Source organism: Mchenga conophoros, linkage group LG13, assembly GCF_057382185.1.
Source record: "Mchenga conophoros isolate Kocher_MC1m ecotype Shallow Benthic linkage group LG13, M_conophoros_male_GT1.1, whole genome shotgun sequence".
Taxonomy (NCBI): domain Eukaryota; kingdom Metazoa; phylum Chordata; class Actinopteri; order Cichliformes; family Cichlidae; genus Mchenga; species Mchenga conophoros.
In genome coordinates, this window is record NC_140538.1 from 9,417,082 (window position 1) to 9,442,833 (window position 25,752).

The following is a 25,752-nucleotide window of genomic DNA, read 5'->3' on the forward strand; positions in this document are numbered from 1 at the left end:
AAAGTTAAATATTAGATAAATATCAGTTAAATATCAAATAATACTACTGTAGAAAGTTTACATGTTGTAAAGGATTTTATTTGTGCTTGTTAGTAATATGGAAGGGAGACTAGGCTTTATTGCCTTCACTTTAAGGTCCAAATATCTTTTGTGGCTCCATACAGACTTTTAGGCAAAAACTGTTCAAAATACGTCTTTTGGTTGCAAAGCAAAGGTTGCTTTGTCCTATGTTGACTAAAAGTAGTGACAAACCAGTGCTGAATTATCCCCTGACTGTACAGCTGCCCTCAGCTCATAGGCTCTTTTTAGTACACTATTTTGGTCTTCCTGCTGAAAACTGTACTACTATTGTTCAGTCTATCCACCCTGCCTTATTTTAGCCTGCAGCTCTTATGAAAAGCTCTGAAAAAGCCACTTTCATGTTAAGACTGGGCAGTTAATTTAATTTAATTTTTATTAATAAGGCTGGCTTACAAAAATTCCAAAAAATGAAGATAAAATGATCACTGCTGCCCCCCCGCTTCATACTCATCCGCCTCCCCAAGCAGTCAAAAAATAATTTGTGCTCGTATGTGAGGACATGCTATACAGAGAATCGTCAAATGAAAAATGTGCACCAAAATGCATCTAAATCATCTAATCCAGTACAATTACACTAAAAACTACAGCTTCAAAAATTCCCATTAAGTTAAAGCACACGGCTCTGGCACACTCAGTGTGATGAAGAATAGAGCTAGAGATGACGGAGAGCTGAGGTAACTGAAAAAAATGGAGAAGAGTCAGAGCGACGCAGACAAAAGTGATGTTCATGGCCTCTCTCCAAGTACAGCACACACTTGGACAAGACTCAGTGATTTCATTAACGGAGATGGAGTGTTGTCAGTGTCAGAAGAGGGTTTCTTTTTTGCTTTATACTCCCTGAAGTCAACAACCTTGAAAGTTTTGTTGAAAGTAAACTAAGAGTAGGCTGGATGAACTTTGTAGGAACTTTGAATTGGATTAGAGCTGTTTACTACACTGAACTGTCAAGGCATGTATTCATACTAATATCAAAAGTGAAATTCACAATAAAGAAGTCAAAAGCTACTAATGCAGGTTTATTTGTTTCTTAACACTACAACTACCAACGTTCTAAACCCCCAGAATCACTGCAACAGCACCAGTCTTCTAGCTGTAACTATGACTTTACGAAATAAGTACTTCAAACAAGAACTTTTGGGGGTTTTATTAGATTTACAAAGAGTTTATGTGATTTCATATTATTTCATTACAGATCATAAAGTTGAAATATGTTTAAGAATCCACAAAGGAACAACAAACAACAATAACTAGAGAGTCCATAGAAAGTGAATGATATTTAGCAACTCCAAGGAATTACTGATATAATAACTACTGGTGATGCAAACAGAGAAGGATCCATGATAAAACCTTTAGGCAAATTACCAGTGAGAGTATACTGTTGAAAGTGAAGCAGGTCATTGCCTGTAACTTACTATACACCACACAGTTGGCCACAATAAAATAAGAAATGCATTTAAATAAATTAATTGCTGTAAAAGTCGATCAGTGAGTGTTTATTATGTTATCCGAGAGCCTTGTTCAATCTACAACACCACCCATCCTAGTGTGCAGCCTTCCTCAGCATTGACGTTCAACTCCAAAACCAATCCAATTTGGCTGCTCTGCACCACATTTCACTCTTTATTTGCTCAGATTAGTTCTCCACTCTCTGCGCTGTGCTCTGTTTGGCTTCTCTACATAGCCAGCAACCTGCTTGCTTCTTTATATGTTTCCAGTCACACACTCCCTCACCTACCCGACCCATTCATCTTTCTACCCATTTTCTTCCACTTATCCAATTAAGAATTGTGGTTGACTGTCCCTGCTACCATAGGGTGGGTGGAGGTGGGGTACACCCTGGACAGAGTGCCAGCCTGTCACAGGGTCAACACAGATAGACAGACAACCATTCATGCTCAATTTCACACCTACAGCCAGTTTAGAATCACCAGTAACCAAACCCCACTAGGTGTAAGTCTTTGGACTGTGGGAAGAAGCCAGAATACCCAGAGAGATTCAGTCAGTCGTGCAATAATTCTTCATTTTTTATTTTAACTGCACTCCACTATATATTTTCTATTAGTCACATCCAGAGTCATAATTAGCCAAAGCATTGGTGACATCTAGCTACCTCTAGGTTATTATATAGCAGCCTTCATGTACGAATCTCTGTAAACAATACATGTTGCTAGCCAACTGAGCATGCCACATTGTTGAGCGCAGCATTTCCCATTGATTTCTGTTGGGGTTAATATAACTCTGTTGGCAGTTCCTTTTTATCCCATGTGCTCCAAGATTAACTACATTATAAATAAATTCATTTTTAGAAAAAGTGGTGAAATGTTAGATGATGGAGTTTCATATAAATTGAGTGATTTTTAAAATGTAAATTAGTCAAAATGAACCTTTTGGCAGTTCTAGTATTTATTAGATTTGTGCTGGTGAAAGTTCAGCACTGTTATTTTCATTTACAGTTTAATATTTTCACAGAAATGACAATAAAGAAGATGAGATAATTTTGCATTTCTTCGGGTATTATTACATTTGAAAGTAAAAGCTTGCAGTCATACATCACCGAGTTATTTTAAAAGTTAATTTAGAGGAGTTAGATTCTTTTAATTGGGAACACAGTGTTCACTGAAGTTGACCCAGCAACACATAGTTTATTAAACCTCATCCAAAAGTTGGATGTTGAAGAATCCTTGGGGAACACATTTTTTATCAAATCTAATTTAAAATATTGCCTTCAGTTACTGGATCAATTAATATATCTCCAAGTGCATTTTAATCTCATGATGGTGGCTTGTATCTGAATCAACCATGATGCCAAGTTGTAGAGTAATACATAGTACAAATGAAAATGTTCTACATTAAGGAAATGAATAGGAAAGCAAATTTTTCACTCGCCCTATATGATCAATTTAATTTCCAAAAAATACTTTTACAGTTGAATGTGAATTAAGTCCTATTTTCGTCCCTTCAGTCTCACAAGCACAAACATGCATGTCTGAGTCATTTGCATGACTAACGCACAGTTCCCTACACTGTTATAAATGTTGTTTTCTTGCTAAGTCTTTAGACAGCAGTTTGTCATCTCATTTGAACACACATTAGTCCAGAAAGGGATTTTAACTCTTTCCTTTTCTCCTTCTCAGTCACAAATATCTGAAAGATTTTTTTTTTTTTAAATTAAACTTAGTGGAGAGGGGCCAAAGAAGAACTTGACACTTGTGCTATAATATTCAAATAGCCATCTACCATAGTGTATGACTGCACTCTCTTTTCACGATTAGTTATTTCATTATGTAAAAGAGCTGATTACCTTTCGCACCACTGTTAGAAAAAAACAGGCCTGTGAATCTAGCGTTTTGCTTCAGATATGGCCATCTGGCTCTCAACACATCACATGTCACAATTACACAAAGAAATCTAGCAGAGTTTAAATTATGCACCAGTATGACTAATTATGGCAATTGTAGCTATGCCTGAGCAAATAAAAGCTGTTAACTATTCACTTGTTGATATCTTTACTCAAGATACTCGAGAAAAAAAATGGTGTTTCTATGCAAGAGCAAGTCAGAGAAGGCATTTGTAGTCATGCAGTACCTTCTGGTTTCATGTGGTTAAAACTCGTCCCTTGTACTGCAGCATATAGACTGATGGAGACAGGAAAACGTGCAGCAACAGATTGAGAAAATAAGAGATTAAACAGAAGTGAGAGCGAGTTAGAAGCATCCTCCCACTGCCATGCTGTTGCTCATCCGGCAGAGAAAAACTCAGCCCATCTGCTCTGCTGTGAACACTCCTCAAAACTACTGCATCTTCACCTCAAATGACAAATGTAAAGCCCAGAACTCAACATCACTGGAGGCTTTTAGACACACTTCTAATTGAAACTGGCTGCGAACAGCCATAAGTCACGCTGAAACTTGAGAGTTAATAACTTGTTGGATTTTGATTTACAGAAACGCTTCATGTGCCATCTGGTCCGCACCTGGCATAAAGAGCAAGTTTCGTTACACACTTAAACTTGACAGTAAGGGAGGATATGTTGCTGCCTCCCTTTAAGACCTGCTGCCACATTGTGCAGAAAAAATGTCCATGCATTTATTACGGCATGTACTTTTTGGAGCATTATGTGTGTGCACCTTTGGTTTGTAAAGGCTAGTGCAGGGCAAAAAATATGTGAGGCATGTGGAGGTGTCGTTAAGTCACTGTTTTTGTGCATCCATGTGTTTGCATGTGTCCTTGGGGTTGTCTTTTCATTGTTTTGGTGTTTGCTTCTGCTCTGACCCCAATCCTTGTTCTGTGGCCCTGCAGTCATATTATAAACCCTTTACTGAAGTGTATGTTACGTAACGAGCGACGCTCAAGGCACATCTTGACTTTGAAGTTCCCTCTGCTGGAATTCAGCACTATTTTATCACTTGCGCTCTCTGACAGGGATAAAAGCCTCAAGGTGAACTGTTTTTTGGAGGTGGTGTGGGGTTAGTCCAATGAAAGGGCGCTAGTGCAAGATCTATTCGCAGCTCATAGGAACAACATAAGGAAATGCATACAAGCAGGCAGGAAGTACTATTCATATTTCCAGGGATCAATGTCCTTCATTTCTGTGATGTTTTACCTCCCTTTCACAGTCACAGCTGAAGGTGTTTTGAATGCATTCTGTCAGAAACAAGTTGGTGCTATGTAGTGGCTCCTATAGACTTCCATTTCAAAGCGTTAGCTTGACTCATAAATACATTTTTCCCACCAGTCATGATATGCCCTTTAGCTAAATTCACTCTTTCAGTTTGCTGGTGTAGAGAGAGATGGAGAGACTCAGAGAAAGAGAGGTGGAGCATGAGGGGAGGGAGAGAGAAGCCCCTTGATGAGGCAGGCCAGGCAGGTCCTTCACTTGGGATTGAGTTGCATTCACTCGTATTGTAACAACTGTTTTTTTTGTTGCCACTTATCACTGGAGTATGGAATACATTTACATACTCAGACAATTTCACACTCGATTGGCTTGTTTTTTATTCAGTTTTTAGCTCATAATTATTATGGCTTGTTTTCATTTTGCGTTTTTTTTTTCACTTTGTGTTTCTTTATGTTGTCTGTGGTTATCTTTATGTGAAATTCTAATACATAATATGTATTATCATGTATATATGTAGTATCATACCTTGATCTTTACCTAGCACAATGATAATCATGTACAGCCAAGTCTATAAGTATTTATACAGGGTACATAGTCCACCTTTTTGAGAGGCATGAAAGTCAGTGAAGAGTTGACCAGTATTTTGACCACATGAGGTTGGTTCCCTCATAATCTGGCAGATGAAAGAGCTGGAGTTGATTCCATGTGTTGAACTTAGGTAGTTATTCAGTTATTCAGATCAGCAACACCAAAACACCTTACAAGTGCTATAAAACTAAAAGTGCATGATGACATGAATCATTTCCCAGAGTTGTTTAAAGTCAATAACAAGAAGATTCAATTTGCCAGAAAACAGCTGAAAGAACTTGTAGTTCTTGGTGAACAAAGTCTTGTGACATATGAAGACATATGAAAACAAGATTAATTTGCACTAGAATGATGGGCTTATGAGCTGAAGAATACCAAATCATTGTCAAATGTGGTGTAGGCAGTGTTGTTGCATAGGCATGCATGGCTGCAAGTGGAACCTGGGCATTCATGTGTATTGATGATAGCATAAGCATAATAATGACCCAAAGTACACAGCAAAAGCAACCCAAAAGCTCAAGGCAAAGAAATGAGATATTCCTCAATGACTTTCAAGCATGCATTAAATGAAGGCAGCTGTAGTAGGAGACTTTGCAGGGAGGAAACGCAGCATTTAGTGATGTCCATGGATTCTAGACTTCAGGCAATCATTGGCTCCAAAGGATTTTTTTCCAATTACATTTGCAAGTTTAATTTTGTGTCTCTGAAACTGCAGTAATAACAGTTAAACCACCTGAATTAAGCTTAAAATGCACTTCAGTCACGCCCAAATTCTTATGCTAACTCTGAGCCCTAACTCTGAGCCACAAGGTTTGAAGTTCTGGTTCTGGCTCCAACCTGAAAAGAAAACTTTACTATACTACACTCAGGCTGTGGTGGGAAATACTGTAAATGCATCAGTGCTTAATTGTTGGCTCTTTTATTGAACATTTTTCTTGTCTGTTTAAAATCAGCTGAATGAATTTTGTCCATTCACGTTCTTAGTTTTACATTTTTTGTACTATTATTGTTCCCCTCTCATTCACACTCGCACAAAATGAGCAAAGGAAGCTTTAATATTTGATTTTCTGCCTTTACTAGAGAATAAATAAATATTTGATGGGTGTTTTATTGCTGAATGTACAATCGCTTCTTCACTTATCTTTCCACCTCAGTAATATTTCTGTATTTGTGTGTATCGTTGAGGGAATACTTTTAAAGCAATATCCAACTGTGGAGTTGAAGAAATAACCACAGTGTTTCCACATCAATAAGACAGATACTAACACAAGTGCAACATGAACACCACAAACCACTGCCATACATAAGCAGCAAAGTAACACAAAGTGCCGCCAATGCTTAAACCAGTATTGAACTGTCAAAATACTGTACATAGATACACAGATTTTTCATATAGACCTTGTGTGTAAGCAGTTGTGTGACCTGTGTGTGTCTGTATGAGAATTGTCTTATAGTCAATATTTAAACCCCTCCAACTCAATACCTGTTATTGGAAATCACATCATAGCTATTATATGCTTAAAGCCACAGGAGTCATTGTTTTTTCATATGAACAGTGAATTATTGAGTGATTTCAATATGAAAGTGGATTTGGCAGTAGTGCCAAATTGCAGCTCTTCAGTATGTTAGCATCTTTTTTTGCTGCAGCAGGCCCTTTTTTCAGTCATAAAGCTTTCCATAAGCGTTTGATGGACATATTCAGAGACAAGCTGGTGAACACAGTACAGCATTTAGCTAGTAATAAGTCAGATATTTTCCTCCTTTTGAATCCAAAAATGGCTTAAATGAGAGTTCCAGGAACCAGGTCTTAAACTAGACTCTAAAGTACCTGTTGTTCTATTTTTGCAGCTTGTTGTGGAGTTCAGTGGTAAAATGAGCTTTTAATTTAGAGTAATCCTAAATGAACATTTTATTAATGAAACATACTGTGAAAGGTGCTATGACAAAAAATATTTTCTAATTAGACCAAAAATATTTTCTAATTAGCACTATAATTATCTTAATTAAATTTGCTTAATGAACTAGTCGGGATCGCTGGTTATTCTGTATCACTTTTCACTGTGCCTCTTGGTTTTGAGCTGAATTTATTCCGTGTGCATTTATTGTAGTTCTTCTTGAGGCTTCTTTGAGTGTTGGTACTTTGCACATCTCTTATTAAGACAAAGATGCAGACACATCCGTTTTCAGATGTCACACACACAAATGAATGTTTCATTTCCACACATTCAGGCATTTCATCAGGATTTTTTGAGTCAGATTTTAGAGCATTCACAACAAATAGATCTTTCACCATATAATCATCATTTTTTCTTGTTCTTTGATTTTTAAATGGTCACTTAGTCTTGAGGAAGAATCGGTTAAACTTTGGTGGTCAAAGGTCAAGTTCAGTGTGATCTTACAGAGCATGTTTTTGACTATAATGCGAATACATTCACTTATTACAAGATTTCACACCAATGTCTAATAATATCAAGTAATGAAGTGATGACATTTTGTATGAAAAAGGTCAACTTCACTGTGTCGTCATAATGTTCCACAAGAGCTCTCGTCAGGCCATAATTCAGCATCATAACTGACACAGAATAGGAGGCTGTGACGTGATCGCACATTTGATGAGATATTGAATTGGTGACACTAATCCTCGGTCCCCACATATTAGATTCTTTGAATTTGAGAGTTGTCACTACATTTATATCTAGTCTAAACTGCAGCCTTACACGCTGGATCTGATTCTAGTTTCATTTGTTGTTGTTCTCTTTCTGTCCCTTGCCTTCTACCCCTCATCCGTCACCTCTTTTCCTCCCGCTCTTCTTTCAAACCTCTGTAGTGGATCTATGCTGCCCCCTGGTGTTTCAAAATCATATTGCCTAGAGTTGATCAGCCTGTGTGGATAGGATATGTGTGTGCTTCTGAGATAGATAGATGACTGCCGCTTTTTTTACATAACAGATCAATGAAAGTCACTTAAATCTGGGAAGGCATGCGGGTCTGGATTGACCACAAATGCACAACTAATAGCTTTGTTGTGGTGCTATAGCTGCAGATGTTTTACTCCACGCATTTGTTTTTGTCGGTTCATTAACTTGTCTGTTATTGACTTGAGCATAAAAGCCAAAATGCATAAAATCAAATGATACTACGCCGAAGTTATACAACAAATGCTTGTTTTCATTCATCTTTTGAGCTTTGGAAGTTAATCTGTGCCATAAAAACAGATGACAGTAGTTGGCTGATTTGTTGTCCTGATATTTGATCTCAGTATATAAATTAATCTCAGTATGTAATTGCAAGAGTTTATAATGAGCAATAACAGTTGTAACATATCATTATGTCATTATTATCTGCTGCTGCTTATCCAGAATGTGGCTGCAGCTGCAGCACACTAAGCAAAATAGCCAGCTGGACTGATCCTTGGCCACTTGCACCAGGCTAGAACGGATATACAGTCCCTCCAGTATAAAAAGCCTCTCTAGGGAGGTTAGATGCGCAAATGTATTCAGCTGACTTCTTTTAATGCAAAGGAGCAGCATTACTGCTCTCACTCATCACTCCATAGCCCATGTGAGGAAAACTAATTATGACTTTCTGTGATCTCATTCCTTTTTCACTGCCCAGACCTCACAGGTAACGATGGGATGGTAGATGGGCTCATAAATTATGAGATTTGCTTTGCCTCTCAGCTCCCTCTGTCCCACCTAAGGTACTAGAACTGCTTCACTTGAGGTAGAAATTCTCTTCCAGACTGCAGGGTTGTTTGCCAGCAGAGGACTTCAGTTATAGAGTTGCTTATCCTCATTCCAGCTGTTTCATAATGGGCTACAGAAGGCTATACAGCATGCTGGAGCTCACAGCCAGCAGAACCACACTGACTGCAGCACGTCTGCAGAAAAATCTCACATTTTTATTTATGTTTATATTTGCAGTGTGTATGATATAATAGCTACACTAGAGCTCAAGATAGTGTTTGTTTATGATTGTTGTTTTGTAGGTGAAGAGTGTGTTCAACATGACAGCCAAAGAAGGCAGAAAGAGGTCCATCAGCTGCTTGGTCGCAGTGGGAAATGGCAACGGAGCCGCAGGTTTGAATCTCTAAAAAATAAATAAATGAATGAATAAACTCTGGAAGCAACTTATGATGATAAATCCAATCTATTAAACGTTTTGTCCCTGATAATCACGTTTATTGAAAATGCAAGGTATTATAGTGTGAGGAAGAGAGATAAGAAACATAATTTAACATGTTTTGAATTCTGTAGACATGACACAGAGCCAAAATAGATTTTGACAGTTATTTTAATTGAGCTTTTCTAAAATGCCTCAGCCTCTGCCGATATGGGGAAGTGCAGGAAATGGGTTTGACACTTTTCATCCTCAAGCAGCAGCAAAAAAAAAGGAAAAACTGCTGACGAAACTCTGCATACTTTCCTGAAGCTCGCCTACACTTAACCTCTTATTATAGAGTGTGTCACTGCTGCTTTTCAAAAACTTCATCATGTTATTGCTCATTAGCATAAAGACTCAGTCATTAGTTTAATAACACGGGAAAAGCATCACAAGCTGTGATTTCTTCAAGAGAATCTTGTTTAATTTTTAATGAATCATACTATGATGAATTTTACATTTTCTGTTACACTGAGCTTCACAAGCATCAGTGACTACTCAACACTCTGCACTCAGAGGTATTTTAAGACCAATGTTCTTTCCTCCTTCCAGGCTTTGCTTTGGGGAAAGCAGCAGACAGGAACACGGCTCTGAGGAAGGTAAGACCACAAACCATATATCAGTGTAGCTTCAGATGCCGTTTATAGGTTTGGGACAGCTTAAGGTCACATATCCTGCAAGTGTTTTGTTAAATAACTGTCGACTGAGGTTTTCGACTGGTCTTGGCTAAAAAAAATCTCCTAAACGAAAGATTTTGGAGATGTTATCGCGTCATCTGCTGGACGTCTATCATAGACTTTGTACCAGAAGGTTTTGAAAAGGATAAGCGACACATGAAAAGATTCAAATTTATGATTGACCTCGCATTCTGAAGCCGCTGAATAAGCAAATACAAGTGACATCAGGGGGTGATGATTGTGTCAGTCCAGACAAGTGGCAAACACTCAGTGTGACAGAATCCACATCAGCATATGCAGAAATCTGATGTTATCATTTTAAAGTGAGCATCCAGTCTGTGTGTGTGAAGAGGACCTGTGCACGTAGCTATGTGATATCCCCGTGCTGGTGTCATTCCTGCATCATCATAATGATGTTGGTCCAGCATCAACACTGGAGCTGACCAATAGTGTTGTAATATTCTAGTTTTATAAAGTGGAGGAAAATGGGGAAAAAATGTCTTTATTCAATTATTCAGTTATTTTCTTCATGAATGTCTGCAAGATAACAAATATATTATCAAGTTAGGCTGGTGATAGCTTTTTGTTGTAGCATTAGCTAACTTGGCCAAACTTAACTGAAGGCTCAGGCAACATGATAGGTACACTGCAAGGTTGATACTGGAACCAAGATTGTTATGATGATGTAGAAACAAGACCAACACAGGGATATCAGATCTGATTACAACCATATAGTAAACTAGTCTCAATAAAATGTTGTTATATTTTAAAAAAACAAAAATAAACAACAAAACAAAAATGTGCATTTCCTTTCTTTATTGATATGATCATAGTTCTCACGTTGTAACAGACTGCCTGACCAGACCACTACGCTTCCCAGGAATAATATCTATAATAATAATGGATTGCATTTATATAGCGCTTTTCGAGACCCTCAAAGCGCTTTACAATTCCACTATTCATTCACTCTCACACACTAGTGGAGGCAGCTACAGTTGTAGCCACAGCTGCCCTGTGGCAGACTGGCAGAGGCGAGGCTGCCATCGGCCCCTCTGGCCATCACCAGTAGGTGAAGTGTCTTGCCCAAGGACACAACGACCGAGACTGTCCGAGCTGGGGCTCGGACCGGCAACCTTCCGATTACATGACGAACTGCCAACTCTTGAGCCACGATCACCCTATCTATCTATCTAATCATCTACCATGCAAGTTTTTAACTTTTGACTAGGGAAATAACATTATATTTCAATATTGTTATATTTCAACAGTGTTTTCTGGGTAAGTGCTGTTGAAACCTGCAACATAAACAGGTTTTCAAATCAAATCAAGCTTGTTTAAATAGCACATTTAAACTCACTTTATTATGGTTATACATTAGATGATTAGGTGAGCTAAATGGCATCTAAAGAGACAAGACTCAAGACTTCCTTTGATGCGTTTCATTATGTTTATAATAAGGACTTTACTACACGGCCTTTTTCTACTAATAGTATTAATATATTTTCCTATATTAATGTAACTGCTGGATTTCAATCTGTGTGTCTTTTGTCATGTAACTCTTATTTGCAGGCCAAGAACAGAGCCATCCACTACTTGTACTATATAGAACGATACAATGACCACACCAGTAAGTGACTTTGAATCTTCGTTTGTCCTTTTGTTCTTCCTCTCTTCCTCCATAAAACTGCGGTCTGTTTATTCACATTTTAAATTTCCATCTGTTATTATATGCTTATGTTAACTTAGTATTACATGCCTGCCAGCCTTTGTCTCTGTAAACAGAATCTGATGAACACGATACAGAACAATCAAAATTTCATGCTTCATTCTACTTTGAAAAGGCTATCTGATTATAGCCTTAGTTGGGGGAGATTGCTGCATAAATTAATTTGCATGTTAACGAGGAAACTCATTTCCTGAAAATTGCTTTTACTTCTTAATGCCACGTATGCAGTATGCAAAGACAAGCATGATGGTGTGAAGAAGTTTAATTTAGTGTAAGTTCTTATGTAAGTATTAGAGGAGCATGGGTGAAGGGTTTAACTGAAGAAGACATGAGTACCAGGAAATTTAGAATTACATCTCCCTCTTCTCCCACTCTTCTCTGCATCACTTTCATTCAACGCCTTTATCTCCATGTACTCCTCTGATTCAACACTGTACCCTCCCATTACCTGCTGGTACTCATACAAAGGATATGATCTATAATATTCATTTGTAAAGAAAGGTTTGGGAGTTAAAATGCACTGCTTCTCCGTTCTAATTGTAAGACTTAATTTGGCTTCTTTGGCCTTCTTTGGAGAGCAGAGCCTGAGAGATTAATGAGCATGAGTCATCGGCCTCCACTGGCCCACCGGAGGAGAAAGTTAGCTTCCAGCTCTGGTCTAAAACCAGAAGAACTGCATGTGTGTCAGTGTCTTTGTGTGTGTGTGTATATCGTTGGTTCTGTATTTCAACCAGCTTGAATTGGAAACTGAGAAAATGTTTTTAGGCTCATGGAAAGATGATGCTGCCACATGCCAGCTCTCCCTATGTGTCCATCTGCAACCTGACAGTGTGACTCATTTGTTTACTTTCTTGTTTTGAATGTTATAATTGTATCAAAGCTCCAATTATGCCTGGATAAATTTAACTTTCTGTCGCCTTTGTTGCTCCATCGCTCAAGTTTTATTTGCTGCAAGGTTTTAGCCAATCTGTTTGTCTGATACTCAGTGAGCTGCACTGATTTTACAGTGGCTACTGTTTGAATTTGAATTACTTTAAAGCCAGTAGCGAGTTTGGTTGTGTTTGATTTAGGTACATTTTTACCTTTGTTGTAAGAGACCAAAACATCCTGGGATGATATTACAGTCAATTCCCACACTCATTTTAACTGGTTTGAACTAGGGTAGACTTTTATTTCAGTGTTTCAGTTACTTAAGTATAGAAAAGTGTTTCCGATGTGGGAGTTAGCAAGATTTCTTTCTGCTCTGACTTTGTCACTTTGACAGAAAACAGCGGGACCTCTTTCAGCTGCTACAAATTAGCTCTCTCTACATGTGATCTGATTATTCTCCTCATCTACAATGTCCTGTGAAGTGTGTAAAAGTGCTTTAGCGCAAGAACAAGATTTTAACCTGAAGCTATAATATCGGCTTCATTCAGCAGCACACAGTTCCCTCTCAAGGACTGTGTGTCACTGAATAACTAATTAGCCACAGCTGCTGCAGTGAGCAGGCAATACTGGCATGTGGAAGGACATCTGGTGGGCAGGTAGAGAAACAGGAGACCTGAGGGAGAGCAGGGGAAAAGATGCATAACAAAACACAGGTGCTTTCATTCAGAAATGGCACAAAGCTTGTAAAAAAAAAAATTTCAATTTTCTGGCATCATTTTGGTCTGATTATTATGTCTCAGTACAGCAGCTTGTTTTCTCTCTGCTCTGCAGCCAGTTAGTATAATTAAGCTGTTGTTCTTCTCTTCCAATAGTTTACCATGACATTGATTCCAAGTTTAAGAGGACGACGCTCTGCATGAAAAAACAAAGCAAAGGTATATTTCAGTTTCCAAAATGTCCTCTTTTATTGCACGATTTTCTAAAGTCTAAAAGAAAAAACTTTACATTTTCCACCAGCCTTAGTTGCAAGTACAGTTGACCTTTCAGCAGAAAGATACCTGTTTGCACATTCAGCAGCAGTTAAGATATCCGTGGTGTCCTGAAAATGTCTGTGTCTGCAGGTTACGGTCTGCACTGCCACAGGGCGGTCATCACTCTTTGCAAGCTGATCGGTATAAAAGACATGTATTGCAAAGTAGAGGGATCAGTCAATCTCCTGAACATCACCCGGGCTCTCTTCACCGGATTAGCCAGTCAGGTAAGAAATGTTTGGGGGCGTTTTCACAAATTGGTTTTATGGTTTTGGAAAAGCATACAGGTTTTAGCAGGAACATAAACTTTCATGAAAGCATAAGAGCTCAGATTCTTATTAGCTTTCTTAATTTTATAAAGATCATTTTTGCCATTTGTTACTCCACTGTAACAATAAAGAGAAAGAGAGAGCAAACATGGGGAAAGAGAGCAGTGGATGCAGCAGGCTTGCAGTAAAGGTCTCTGATGGAACTGGACACTCACCGCTGATGTCATTTGCACCATATCAGGTGGCCTTCTGAATGCTGAAAACACAATAGTGACATATTATCACCTTGTAAGTACAGCTAACCTCCCAGCAAATGGATGCCTGTTTAGACAGGGGTTGTATTTGTGTCCACCTGAGTAATGTTACTGCAACATTACCTCCACCTGTAGCTTTTTCTCAGTTTATCCCTGAGGGGAAATATCTGGCTTCTTAATAATTCTGGCCAACTAATCTTATTTTACTTTCAGTTATAATTTGGGGCTTCAGTGGTGATGAAAACAAGACATTTGAGATGAAGCAGTTATTGCATTTATTTTTCCAATAGTTTTCTTGTTATGTTTTCTGTTATAAATCCAGCACATTTTCTAAATGGCTGTTTCACCCGAGCTCTCTCAGTGCAGCTGTAGGTATCATTATTTTGCTCTTCACAGTCTGAACCTAACTTCTCTTTCTTTTGCTATCTCCACTTCACTGGTCTTCGGTCAAAATATATTTAGATTTCAAGCAACTTTTTAACTATAAAAATGTGATGCTTTAAAACTTTATGAAAATAATGTTTAAAAAATTGTCTAAATATTGCTGAAAATACTCATTTGGATTTTATTTCCCAAGTCACTAACTTTGTAGTTCCAAAAACTAAAAGTTTATGGAAAAAGTTTATATTATAGAAGCTGCTAAGTTCATAGCCCCAGTAGCAGTTTCCATATAAAAATGTCTACCTCTTCTGTTTCTCCGTAGGAAACCCACCAGACTCTGGCTGACAAGAAGCAGCTCCATGTTGTAGAGTTTCAGTCGCAGCGTGGCCTTCTGCCCATGGTGGTGGCGAGTCCCAAAGACGGCGCACGACCCAACCCAGAGTCAGAGGATGAGATTCCCAACACCCGGCTGCACTGGGATGACGTACGAGCTGCACAGGGGTTGAAACGCTCGATCTGGGCAGGTGTCAAACGCACCATCTGGTAATGCGTGGGAAGGCTGATGCTTGGATAAGACCAAAGGAGACTTGAGTGGACTGAAGGAAACCAATAGTGTCAAATGGATTATCTGACTTGTTTTTTTTCTAGTAACAGTATGTGTGGAACTTGTTTGCTAGAATTTTGGTTTTTGTTAACGTCTCAAAATGTGATGGACTCTGTTTGTAAGAGTCCTCAACTGAGGACTAAAGTTCAGTGCTTTTCAGTATAACACCAACTTCATTGTCCATATCAAACCTATGATACTGATGCAGTCAATGTTACAGCAGAAGAAATTTTTTACATTCTGACTCTTGAGAATTAATTTTGAACTGTTGCAAAACATGTGCTAATAATAAATTTTAAATCTATTAAAGTCATTGGGAGTTTTGTCCTTTTTGCTTTGGATATATTTAGTAATGCATGAAATTCCTGATTAGCTGAGGCTGATGGATACCTCTTATGTTTTACTGCAACTATGGAGCAAAGAAATTGAAAAGTGTTGAACAAAGGTTATATTTTTGTCACTTTTGATGTCCGTTGGGCAACAGTGCACAGTAATATATATTAATGATAAAAAATAATGATAACCGCATGTTCACCACGAAACCTACAATCTAAGTGCCACCTTGTAGTCATAGTAGCAACTTGTCATGTATAACAAAGCCACTCCCTAAAGCATACCTGTCTTTCTTTTTCTTTAAATGGAGTCAATGATTTGCAAAGTTAAAATGGTCATATTCTTAGAACTACAGATATAGGTAGTGATAACCAGGTGATATAAACTGAGCTGCAAAGTTTAAACTAGGGTTAGATTGAACAAAGTAATTCCAGAAATCCTGACTCATTTTGCAAACAGAGGAGTCGCCTACTGCTGGCTGCCATTGTCTCGGTAGTCAGATTTTTACACAGTTGATTCCTAAATGCAAGTTTAATCTTTTATAAAGCTGAACATTTCACTAGCTAGGACAACATCCTCGGTAACAATGGGGAATGAGGAAGTGTGAACTGGTGCTGCGGTTTGGGGAAGGCCTCGAAGGAGACTGGTGACGGCTCCCGGGCCCAACAGATCCCCATGTACTAACGAGAAATGAATGAAGGAAAGTAAGAGAGGGGAAAATGGGGGGGGGGGGGGGGGGGGAACAGCAGGTATTTGAAAAGGGGGTGTCAAGGAGGAGTGGTCCCACTCCTGAAATTCAGATGACATTTCCACTAAAAAGGTCTGTGCCTCAGCAATTCAAAGACCATGAAGTCAAGATGCTCCAGGTGAGGCTTGAACTCACAACCTCGGCATTGCTCTACAAAGTACTGTCTTATAAGTACCGCGCGCTGACCGATTGCGCCACTGGAACTTGTGTGCTTGAGGCATTAGTCAAGTCTAGATTCTGACGTCTTCTTACAACTCAAGTCACTGCTGGCTTCACTTTTTTGACCCAAAACCTCAGACGTTACTGAATGTAGCTTCCAGGTTGATAAAGCCAATACATAAGCAGCGACCTTTTTTACATCAGTTTTAGGGGTTATTTTGTTTTGGGGGGTGAGGGGGTGGGGGAGGTATGCAACCAAGATGACGACAGTTCAAAGCGAAGCTCTCATCGAGTCTTTCTTTAACACTAGTGATGCCTGTTCTTATCGATACCTGGACCTAAAAAGAGCTCAGATTTCTATCAGAGGAACTACCAAAGAACACATTTGCTCCAGGTGAGGCTTGAACTCACAACCTCGGCATCGCTCTACAGTGCACTGTCTTATAAGTACCGCGCGCTGACCGATTGCGCCACTGGAGCTTGTGTGCTTGGTGTGCTAGTTATGTCAAGACATTCTTACCAGAGGATTCAACACTGGCTATTAGAGACAGTTGCCAACAACAACAACAAAAATGCCCATGCATGCGCCCATCTTTGTAAGATCAGGTGTTTTTGTTTAGTTTTTTTTTTTTTTTCTTGCAACCAAGATGACAACAGCAAAAACCACAGGGTCCATCTTTTACACTGATAATGTCACTGGCTTCACTTTTTAAACCCTAAACCAAAAAATAAAAAATAAATAAACATTGGAAAAGTCAATGCAATTTGCCCTCCCTTGTCATATAAGTTATTTTACAACCAAGATTGCAAAAAATGAAAGCAGTGCCGTCTCAGTATTCCTTCTTTAACAGTGGTGATGCCTAAGTGCAAGTGGAATCTTTTATATAACTCAGCCTTGACAGGTCTCTGCCCTGGTGTTTCAAGATGAACTGAGGACATCTGCTCCAGATGAGGCTTAAACTCACAACCTCAACATTGATCTGCAGTGTACTGTCTTAGAAATACAACACGTTGCCTGATTCCAACACCGGGGGAGGGGGTGCACACATCCAGAGGGTTTATACTGGTAATGTAGAAAAGGTCGTTCTTATCCAATACCTGGACCGAAAACAGTCTCAGAGAAAGCAACCCTCATGAGAGCAGGTGGGGTGCCGCAGTTGAGGTTTGAATTCTCATCCTCGGCCTTGCTCTACAATCTACTGTCTTATAAGTACTGCGTGCTGACTAATTGCACCATTGGCGCTTGTGTGCAACTCATGCTCATCAAGTCAAGACATCCTTACCTCCGGAGTCAATGACGATACATTCATGATGCCTAAATGCAAATTTAAACTTTTATATAACTCTGTTGTTGTTTTATGTGAAGACAAGTAGTCATTTGATATTTCATTTCTTTTGACCCCCCATGACTAGAGTATTTTAAACACCGTGAAATCTCTTATTCTTCTTTTAATTTTAATGTGCATGGTTTTGCAATAAAAGGAAAGCTGGTATTCAAAACATCAAATTATGTTTGATGTTGGTACTGAACATCAGCTCTGAAGAAGAATAAGGATAACAGCAGTTAAACCAAACTCCAATGAGTGCAAATGCCTCTCACAAGTAACTCAAAGATTCTTTTGATGTTTTATAGAGAAAATGGAGCACATAATGAAAGAATACAGACGAGTGTAGTTCATTTTCCTTATTTTAATAATCTTCAGAATACAAAACTATAAAAATTTAATCCAGCAACATTAACTCTGTTCCTCTTATTTTGTCTTTTACTCTTTGCTTTTTAATTTTTTTAATGACATGCATGTATTTGATTTCTTTAATAAGTCCAGTTATATTATTAATATTTCAACACAGATAATACAAAGGGAGAAACATAAAATATAAGTATGCATTTAATGTATTTAATGCTACCAGCTTTGTATGTTTGTGATGAATTTTATTCTACAATAACAGTATTGACACCATATTCTCTAAACTGTTGAAAAAAATGACCCATTCTTTTTGTGAAGATGTAATCACTGGCTCGACAACATTATTCTGAGGTTTGAGGTTAAAAGAATATGACTTTTGTCTAGTTGATCATTTACTCTTTGAATTTTATAGTTTATAGAATATAAGTTTTGATTTGTTTACGTCTTTTCTCTGCTTTAAAATCTATAGTTCTCCTTTACAAAGTCGTAACCAATTTCACAATATACTCTGTTATGCCAAAAAAAAGGATGGGATGCAGTTTTTCACTGTGACCTCAGGTATGTGCTGTGTGAGTTTTTGTATGTTAGAGTATTTGGTATTTTGATAATGTTGCAAAGCAAGAAAGTCATGCTCTCACATACAGTGAAGACCAATTCTGACCAATCTAATGTGACTTAAATGCATTATCCAACAGACAAAGACACACATAGACAGTCAGGGACATAGATGTGCACAGCAGATGGAGTGTATTACTTTCTTGCAGGTCTGCTATTCACTCTTCAGAAATATTTCCATCGGATGGCTGAGAGAATGGCATGGATGAAGTACAGGAGTGTGGCCACGAAGGCGAACACCTGAAACACAAACAAACACAACCAAAGAACATACTTAAAGCCAAGTCCATCCTTTGCATTATTATTCCGGTTTCAGTTTTCTTTTTAATCCAATTCTGGGAAATCCATATTTGGTTTATTGCCAAGAATTACATGGAATTCTAGGTATAAACGCCAGTTAGCTTAGCTTAGCATAATAAGTGAAAGGAAATTCACATGAGGTTTCCACCTCTTTAAGCTAATAATCAATGTGTGTTCATAAGTACCCTTGGCTCCACCCAACCAACTAGGTCACTGATTAATGTTGTTCTGCATGTCCTGTTTGAATTGAGCAGACTCACTGGTTTTGGGTCAGGTTGAATTAAAAAAAACATGTTGAAAATCTACTTCTACCTGCTGTGGTTTGGTTCTTTAGATGATATACTGTTTATAGCAAGGCCTCGAGGGCCGGTGTCCTGCAGGTTTTAGATGTGTCCTTGATCCAACACAGCTGATTCAAATGGCTAAATGACCTCTTCAACATGTCTTGAAGTTCTTCAGAGGCCTGGTAATGTGTGTTGACCCAGGGTGATATCTAAAACCTGCAGCACACCCGCCCTCGAGGCCTGGAGTTGCCCACCCCTGGTTTATAGTTTATTGTGCAATCTCTGATCACTTTATCTCAACATTAACATACTGTCCAAAAAAATTAAAGGAACACTTTTAAAACAAATCAGATTTCAATGGAAAAAAAACCATTCTGGATATCTGTATTGATATGACCTAGGTTATGTGTTAGAAATGAAAGGATGCCACATAATTTTCAACCTAAAGATGGCTGAATTCAAAAATAATGCAGCAGCCTGGTCCATTTTTCTGAAATTTCTTTGCAGCAACTCAAAATGGAACTCAGTATTTTGTGTGGGCCCCACGTGCAGACGCATGTGCTAAAGATCAGCCTTTTTTCATCTGTGACAAGCACAGTGCACCAGTGGACCAGACCAGTGGCGGACCTGCCAATTCTGATATTCTATGGCAATTGCCACTCGGGCTGCACAGTGCTAGGCAGTGATCGCAGAGCCAACTAGAGGACACTCAGATCTGAGGCAGCTGTTGTAAAGTCTGTTTCTGATTATTTGATACAAGATATGCACACCAGTGACATGCTGGAGGTTGTTTTTTAGGGCTCTGGTAGTGCTCATTCCTCCTTGCACAAAGGAGCACAAATGCCAGTCCTGCTTTGGGGGCCCTGTCCAGTTCTTCCAGGATAATCCTGGAATTTCCTCCATGCTCTTTGACTGTCTCCCAGACTTTGCTGGAAGACAGTAAACCTCTGACTATGGCATGTATTGATTAGCCATGCTGGAGGAATTGGATAGGTATATTTCCTGAGTATTCAAAAGAAGTCAAAATAATTTTAAATAAGTTGATTAATTAAATATATTAAATAAAAATAAATTTGAACAAATATTTTGGACAGCTCTATTGGAGTTATTGTACTTACCACAGCAGAAATGTAAGTCCTGTAGATTTTAAGGTCAAGGTCTTTCATCCCGATGGTGATGATAGCCAAATCCACCCCTGCACTTAGAAAAAAGAGCGCTGCCAGGCCATGGTAAGCAAAATCCTTCACAAACAGAGATTAAAACATTTTTACAACAAGGTCATAACCCATTAATTTTTCTAAATTTTATTCCCCGTCTGACTCTTGCGTCGCTCTTACAGCAGCAGCCCAGTGAGAACTGTTTTTATGACCTCCGGCAGCGAAGATGATCATCCAGAGGAAGGTCATGACGAAGCAGAAAACAGAGACGAACATCACCCACCCCAGAGGGTTCGGTGGGGTCACGTGTGTCGATGCAACTAGAATCCAAACCAAACCACCAAATACCTGCAGAGATGAAGAAGAGAGAGCGTGAATGGAGATGGCACATTGAATTATAACATTTATGAGAACTAATGGGAATCCATCATATTCTTTTTCTAGTGAAGAGTTGGACATATTCAGTGAATAGGAATCTACAGCCAGCACATTTAACCTTAGTTTACCTAAGCTTAGCTAAGCTGGGCTTAGGTAAGCAAGAAGACTAGAAACAGTAGCAATGGTAACAAAATGTGAGCTTTCTAAAAAAAGATAAAATATGTAACAAAAAAACAAACAAAAAAACAACACATCTAACATTAACTTGAATTGAATTAAAAACAACTAAATTCATTAGTTTGCTAATTTATTAAACATTACATGGTAAATTATAAGGAGGCTCTGTAAAAGCCATTTCAATTTTATTTTAAACTAAAAATAACCATAAATATGACCTAAGTGCATAATGCAAAACACATGACATGCTTAAAATAAGTTACTCTTGCATAAAAAGCAACCAGTAATTAAAGACTTTAAAACAGGTGGTCGTGTGGGATTTAAAATATAACATTGTTACTCTAAAAGAGCTTTATCCTGTGCTTACTGTGCAATATGGATTGTTCCTTTAAGCCAAACTTGCCATAGAAAGAGAAATTACATCCATCATTTAAGGATTTCTGTAAATTATCTGAGTATGAAGAAGGGCCACAGTGCTCAATAGCTTCAGTGATGTCATTTATTAACTCACAATGTTGGCATTGCTCTGCAGTGTACTGACTTATAAGTACCACACACTGACCGATTGTGACACTGGAGCTTGACTGATGTGGAATTTATAATCACGCTAACTCATAACTTGCAGTTATTTCAGATTGCAATCTGAAATCCTAAATGAACATTCCACGTGTTCATTAAAACAAAAAAAACAAAAGCCACAACTGGGACATCGCAGAACAATGATGTCCACAACTGAAATCCAGGGGAAATCTAAAATTGAAATCTAAAACAGACTTAGCCAGCAGATGGTGGAAGCTTTCTGATATTACAACATCATAAATAAAGCAATCACAAAATTAGCTTCAACTTTAGTGTACTTTAGAGCATTGCTAAGGTTAGGAGTTCACGACTTACTGGGAAAATGTTTGTTCCTCTATTCAGACAAAACACCTCAAAAGAAATACAAGGATCAATGTTTCAATTTTGGGCTCATCTAAGACTCATGGAAAAAAATATCTGAAATACACACTTAAGGGTTTATTTTACCACACTTAATAAACATTGATGGTAATGTTGATTTTCAACAGCCCATTCAAACACTAATCTCTGTCTCTACTGTTTCTATACATTGCGTTCACCTTATCAGTCAAGCTTGCCATCATTAGCTAAGCATAACGTTCAAATATGATTGTTTTTATTTACCTTTAGTCTAAACTTAATTAAAGTTCCTTCATAAGTCAAGAGCTGTCTTTTAAATTCTAATATCATAACCAGGAAATAAGAACAGGCAACAGTGCATGAATATAAATATCAAAAATATTTATCTGACTCATCGAATATAAAACACAAGGACATTTCACTGACAGCTTAAAATGGGAGGCAAATGGGGAGTGTAGTCTCTCTGTTCATTGTGCCAGTAGGTCACAGTAAACAGAGGTATCCATAAATGTATGGACATGGTTAGCAACAAAATTCAGGTAGGATGTGGTATTTTAACAATTCTGAATTGGTACTACATGTGCTAAGAAACTATCATCCAGACTTTTACACCAACAGGAACCTAAACTGTTAAAACAATGCAGAATGTAGCCATGTTTAGGCCAGATTCAAAGCTTACAGTAAATTCAAGGCTCCTCGGGACACACAGCACTTTTGCCGTCTTCTATTGTCCAAATTTGGTGATCCTAGCCTGGGTTCCCACCAAGTATGGTACTCTGCTGCTTGTCACCCATACTTTACTTCGAGGATAGGCATTTAGAGATGGCTGGAAAAAAAACGGCTATTTGACTTACTGTTGCTTCAGCATGAAAGAGTTCTCTGGCATTTATGTTTTTCTGGCCATTCTCTATAAACCCTAGACATTGTTTTGTGGGAAAATAGCAGCAGATTAGCAATTTATGAAATACCCATAGGAGCCCATCTGGTACCAACAATCATACCGCACTCAAAGTCACTTAAATCACCTGTCCCCATATTGACACTCAATTCAAATTTCAGTGGGTCATCTTGACCATATCTATGTGCTTAAATCCATTATATTCCGGCCACACAATTGGCTGATTAGTTCATTAATTGTTAAATGAACTGTACACTTTGGAACAGGTAAAATAACTTGTTTATACAGCAAGTGTTTCCAGTTCAGTTTAGTCATTGGTGAACTGAAACAGTTCATAAAGGGCTTCTTACTGCATTCGCATTTTGTGTTCGAAACTCATCAGTCTTCAAGATATGAAAATGTTCATGTTTTTAACTCATACAATATAACAGCATGACTGGCTGAGCGGAGCCAAAATAAACAAACTAAAACTTTAGCGAGTGTATTGGTTGTGAGAATGAAAGATCTTTATCCGTGCAGTTTTGTTTTTTAGTTGTTATACGAGTGTCCTTTGTAATCAGTCAGGGTGAAGAAGAGTAGGCTGCATTCTTTCTTATTAACAAAGACACAATATAAGTGAAATGTGAGATGTGAAGAGAGATGATGCTCCTCCCACATGAAGAATTATCTCCACTGACTCTCTATCTCCAAATTGTGCATTTTTATCCTAAAACAGTGTGGCTACTATATGGAGATATAGGCCCACTGAGATATAGGACCACTAAATTATCAGAAATACCAGCAGGTAATTTATTTTGGTGAAAAGAAGTTTGAGTTTTGTTCATCCTTAAACTCACACCCAATACATAGCACTGTTACCAATTGTCGTTTATCCTGTAAAAATAGTTTAGGCATCAATTTTAGGCATCATATGAAGTATTTATATGAGCCGAAGGCTTATTTAACTCATATATATATATGAACTTGTTGCCATGGCACACCTTAATGAAATATTTGTCGTATTTAAAATACTTTAAAATGAGAACTATAAAATTGTAACTGCATCCTGAAGAGAATACTTAATGACCTGAAGATCATAGTCATTGTTGTCTGTCATTGCCCACTTACCAGTTCAGGTATGTAAAATATATCCGGTGCAGTGGTGCATATTCCCAGTCCACTGGGCAGGCTCCCCATGGGCTGAGCAGTTGTTGCAGCCATCTCTGCCTCTTCCTTCTCCCAGTGCTGATTTAACAGTGAGCACCTTGCTCTTTCCTCTGGACTAACGGTGCGGCAGCAGGTGTAAATGACCCTTTTAAGAAAGTCAGGTGAGCAGTCAAACCCGTTCTGCTATTGTGGGGGAGAGATCCCTTCCCACAACAGCAAACCAGACACACCCTTCACCTTACAGCACTGAACGCTGCCTGGAATTTAATGTGAACTGGTGACTTGTGACGGGGCTTTCAAAAAACTTGATGAGAGATCTTGTGGCCGCAGGCTAAGTTGAGTCTACTGATTTAATATCTTTGCTGTTGCTATTGAGTAAAGACACACTTCACTGACTTTTCAGTTCCCACTAACCTATAAACCCTTTCTTTGTGTTAGAAAAATGCCTCAAGCCTCTATTTGTATTGCACACAGAGACTTTAACAGGTTTCTTTTCAAAATATAGATTCTAATGATTGTGGGTTAAGACAGTCTACTTTGATCTCACAGACACAAGGCTTCGTTTTGAGCTGCACTAATCAATAATTAATTTCAACAATGGATCAAATGAGCATGTCCAGTGTGAGGGCTGACAGGCCTCGCATCTCCCTTTAGCATTTATAGCAACATGTTTCTAGTTGCTGTTTTGGCTTATGAGCTCAAAGTGTTAGTGTTCTACATCATTACCTCCCCTGGTATCAGTTTCCAGCAACAGTAGGCAAACAAAAAACTTTGTTTGCAACTAGCTGGTGGTGGAGCATTTAACTGCTAACATTGGATATTTTTCTAGGAAATGAGTTTCTGTTACATCAGCTCAAAGCAGTCTGGTTGTTCTTCTCTGACCTCTGGAAAATCCCAACAGATCAGCAGTTTCTGAGATACTCAGACCAAGCCATCTGGCACCAACAGCTCTCAAATTCAGTTAAATAAACTTTTGTCCCCATTTCTGATGCTCAGTGTGAACTTCAGCAGGTCGTTGCCTAAATAAATAACCAATAATTGATTGGTTATTTATGTTCACCCACAGTTGAACAGGTGTACCTAACAAAGTGGCCAATAACATTATAGCAGTCCCACACAAGGGACCATTTTTAAATAGAGCAAAATGTAATATTGGATTACAGTGTTAGTTAAATTACAACATCCAGTGTCTCTTTATCAGGCATCAGTTTACTGCTAACTTCAAAAGCATATTTCCTGATGCTGCGTATTACTAAAACAACTCACCTTACTCTATTTTATTATGTAGGTGAGTGATAAAGGGAGAACAATAAACCAGTGGGATGGTTTACTGACTCCTTGTTCTATTTTATAAAGGGTACGACTGGTATAAATGTTCTTGGAACATTTACATCTGTATTAAAGCTGTATTTTACACCATTTGATTGGACAATCTTCACCAGCCTGTAGTTTTAATCAGTCAAGTCAAATGGGGATTGTATAAGTTTTTGTTGTCTTTTTTATCTCTGTGCAATTAGAAGGTTTACCTGACAGCTCAGGTCTGTTGTTACATAGTATTTCATTGTTCGAAACAATGAAAACAATGAAATTGACGCTGTTTGTTTTCTCCCACAACATGTGATCTCTGACTCATTGCATGACATGCTGTCAGTCTTTGCTAATGTTGACACCCTCAACAAACAAAACACATA

At 38.3% G+C, this 25,752-nt stretch overlaps 2 protein-coding genes and 2 non-coding genes across 4 annotated transcripts in view; 1 reads left to right on the forward strand and 3 right to left on the reverse strand.

The window, feature by feature from the left end:
* Positions 1-15,573, forward strand: part of mrps5 (mitochondrial ribosomal protein S5) — a 32,858-nt gene extending 17,285 nt beyond the window's left edge. Inside the window, exons 7-12 of the mRNA XM_085296303.1 lie at positions 9,276-9,366; positions 10,001-10,047; positions 11,695-11,752; positions 13,594-13,656; positions 13,843-13,979; positions 14,979-15,573. Of these exons, the coding sequence (XP_085152429.1) occupies positions 9,276-9,366; positions 10,001-10,047; positions 11,695-11,752; positions 13,594-13,656; positions 13,843-13,979; positions 14,979-15,203 (621 nt within the window). The 3' untranslated portion in view covers positions 15,204-15,573. The remainder of the gene's footprint in view (positions 1-9,275; positions 9,367-10,000; positions 10,048-11,694; positions 11,753-13,593; positions 13,657-13,842; positions 13,980-14,978) is intronic.
* Positions 15,574-16,451: 878 nt separating this feature from the next.
* On the reverse strand, positions 16,452-16,545 carry trnai-uau (transfer RNA isoleucine (anticodon UAU)). The gene is made up of 2 exons: positions 16,508-16,545; positions 16,452-16,487 (listed from the first exon to the last, which is right to left on the reverse strand). It is a non-coding gene; the product is annotated as a tRNA-Ile (tRNA).
* Positions 16,546-16,886: 341 nt separating this feature from the next.
* Positions 16,887-16,980, reverse strand: trnai-uau (transfer RNA isoleucine (anticodon UAU)). Its single transcript has 2 exons — positions 16,943-16,980; positions 16,887-16,922 (listed from the first exon to the last, which is right to left on the reverse strand). It is a non-coding gene; the product is annotated as a tRNA-Ile (tRNA).
* A 1,250-nt stretch (positions 16,981-18,230) lies between these two features.
* Positions 18,231-24,166, reverse strand: LOC146560820 (myelin and lymphocyte protein-like). Its single transcript, XM_085296309.1, has 4 exons — positions 24,023-24,166; positions 20,725-20,892; positions 20,506-20,628; positions 18,231-19,043 (listed from the first exon to the last, which is right to left on the reverse strand). Exons 1-4 carry the CDS (start codon positions 24,113-24,115, stop codon positions 18,969-18,971), a joined length of 459 nt encoding a protein of 152 aa, XP_085152435.1. The 5' UTR covers positions 24,116-24,166; the 3' UTR covers positions 18,231-18,968.
* Between the last annotated feature and the right edge of the window lie 1,586 nt (positions 24,167-25,752).

Excerpts from the sequence above, each read along its gene's own strand:
- LOC146560820 (XM_085296309.1), bottom strand. The coding sequence starts at position 24,115 with ATGGCTGCAACAACTGCTCAGCCCATGGGGAGCCTGCCCAGTGGACTG. Across the intron at positions 20,893-24,022 it reads TATTTTACATACCTGAACTG|GTATTTGGTGGTTTGGTTTG; the intron begins GTAAGTGGGCAA and ends TCATCTCTGCAG. Across the intron at positions 19,044-20,505 it reads GGACTTACATTTCTGCTGTG|GTGTTCGCCTTCGTGGCCAC; the intron begins GTAAGTACAATA and ends TTTGTGTTTCAG.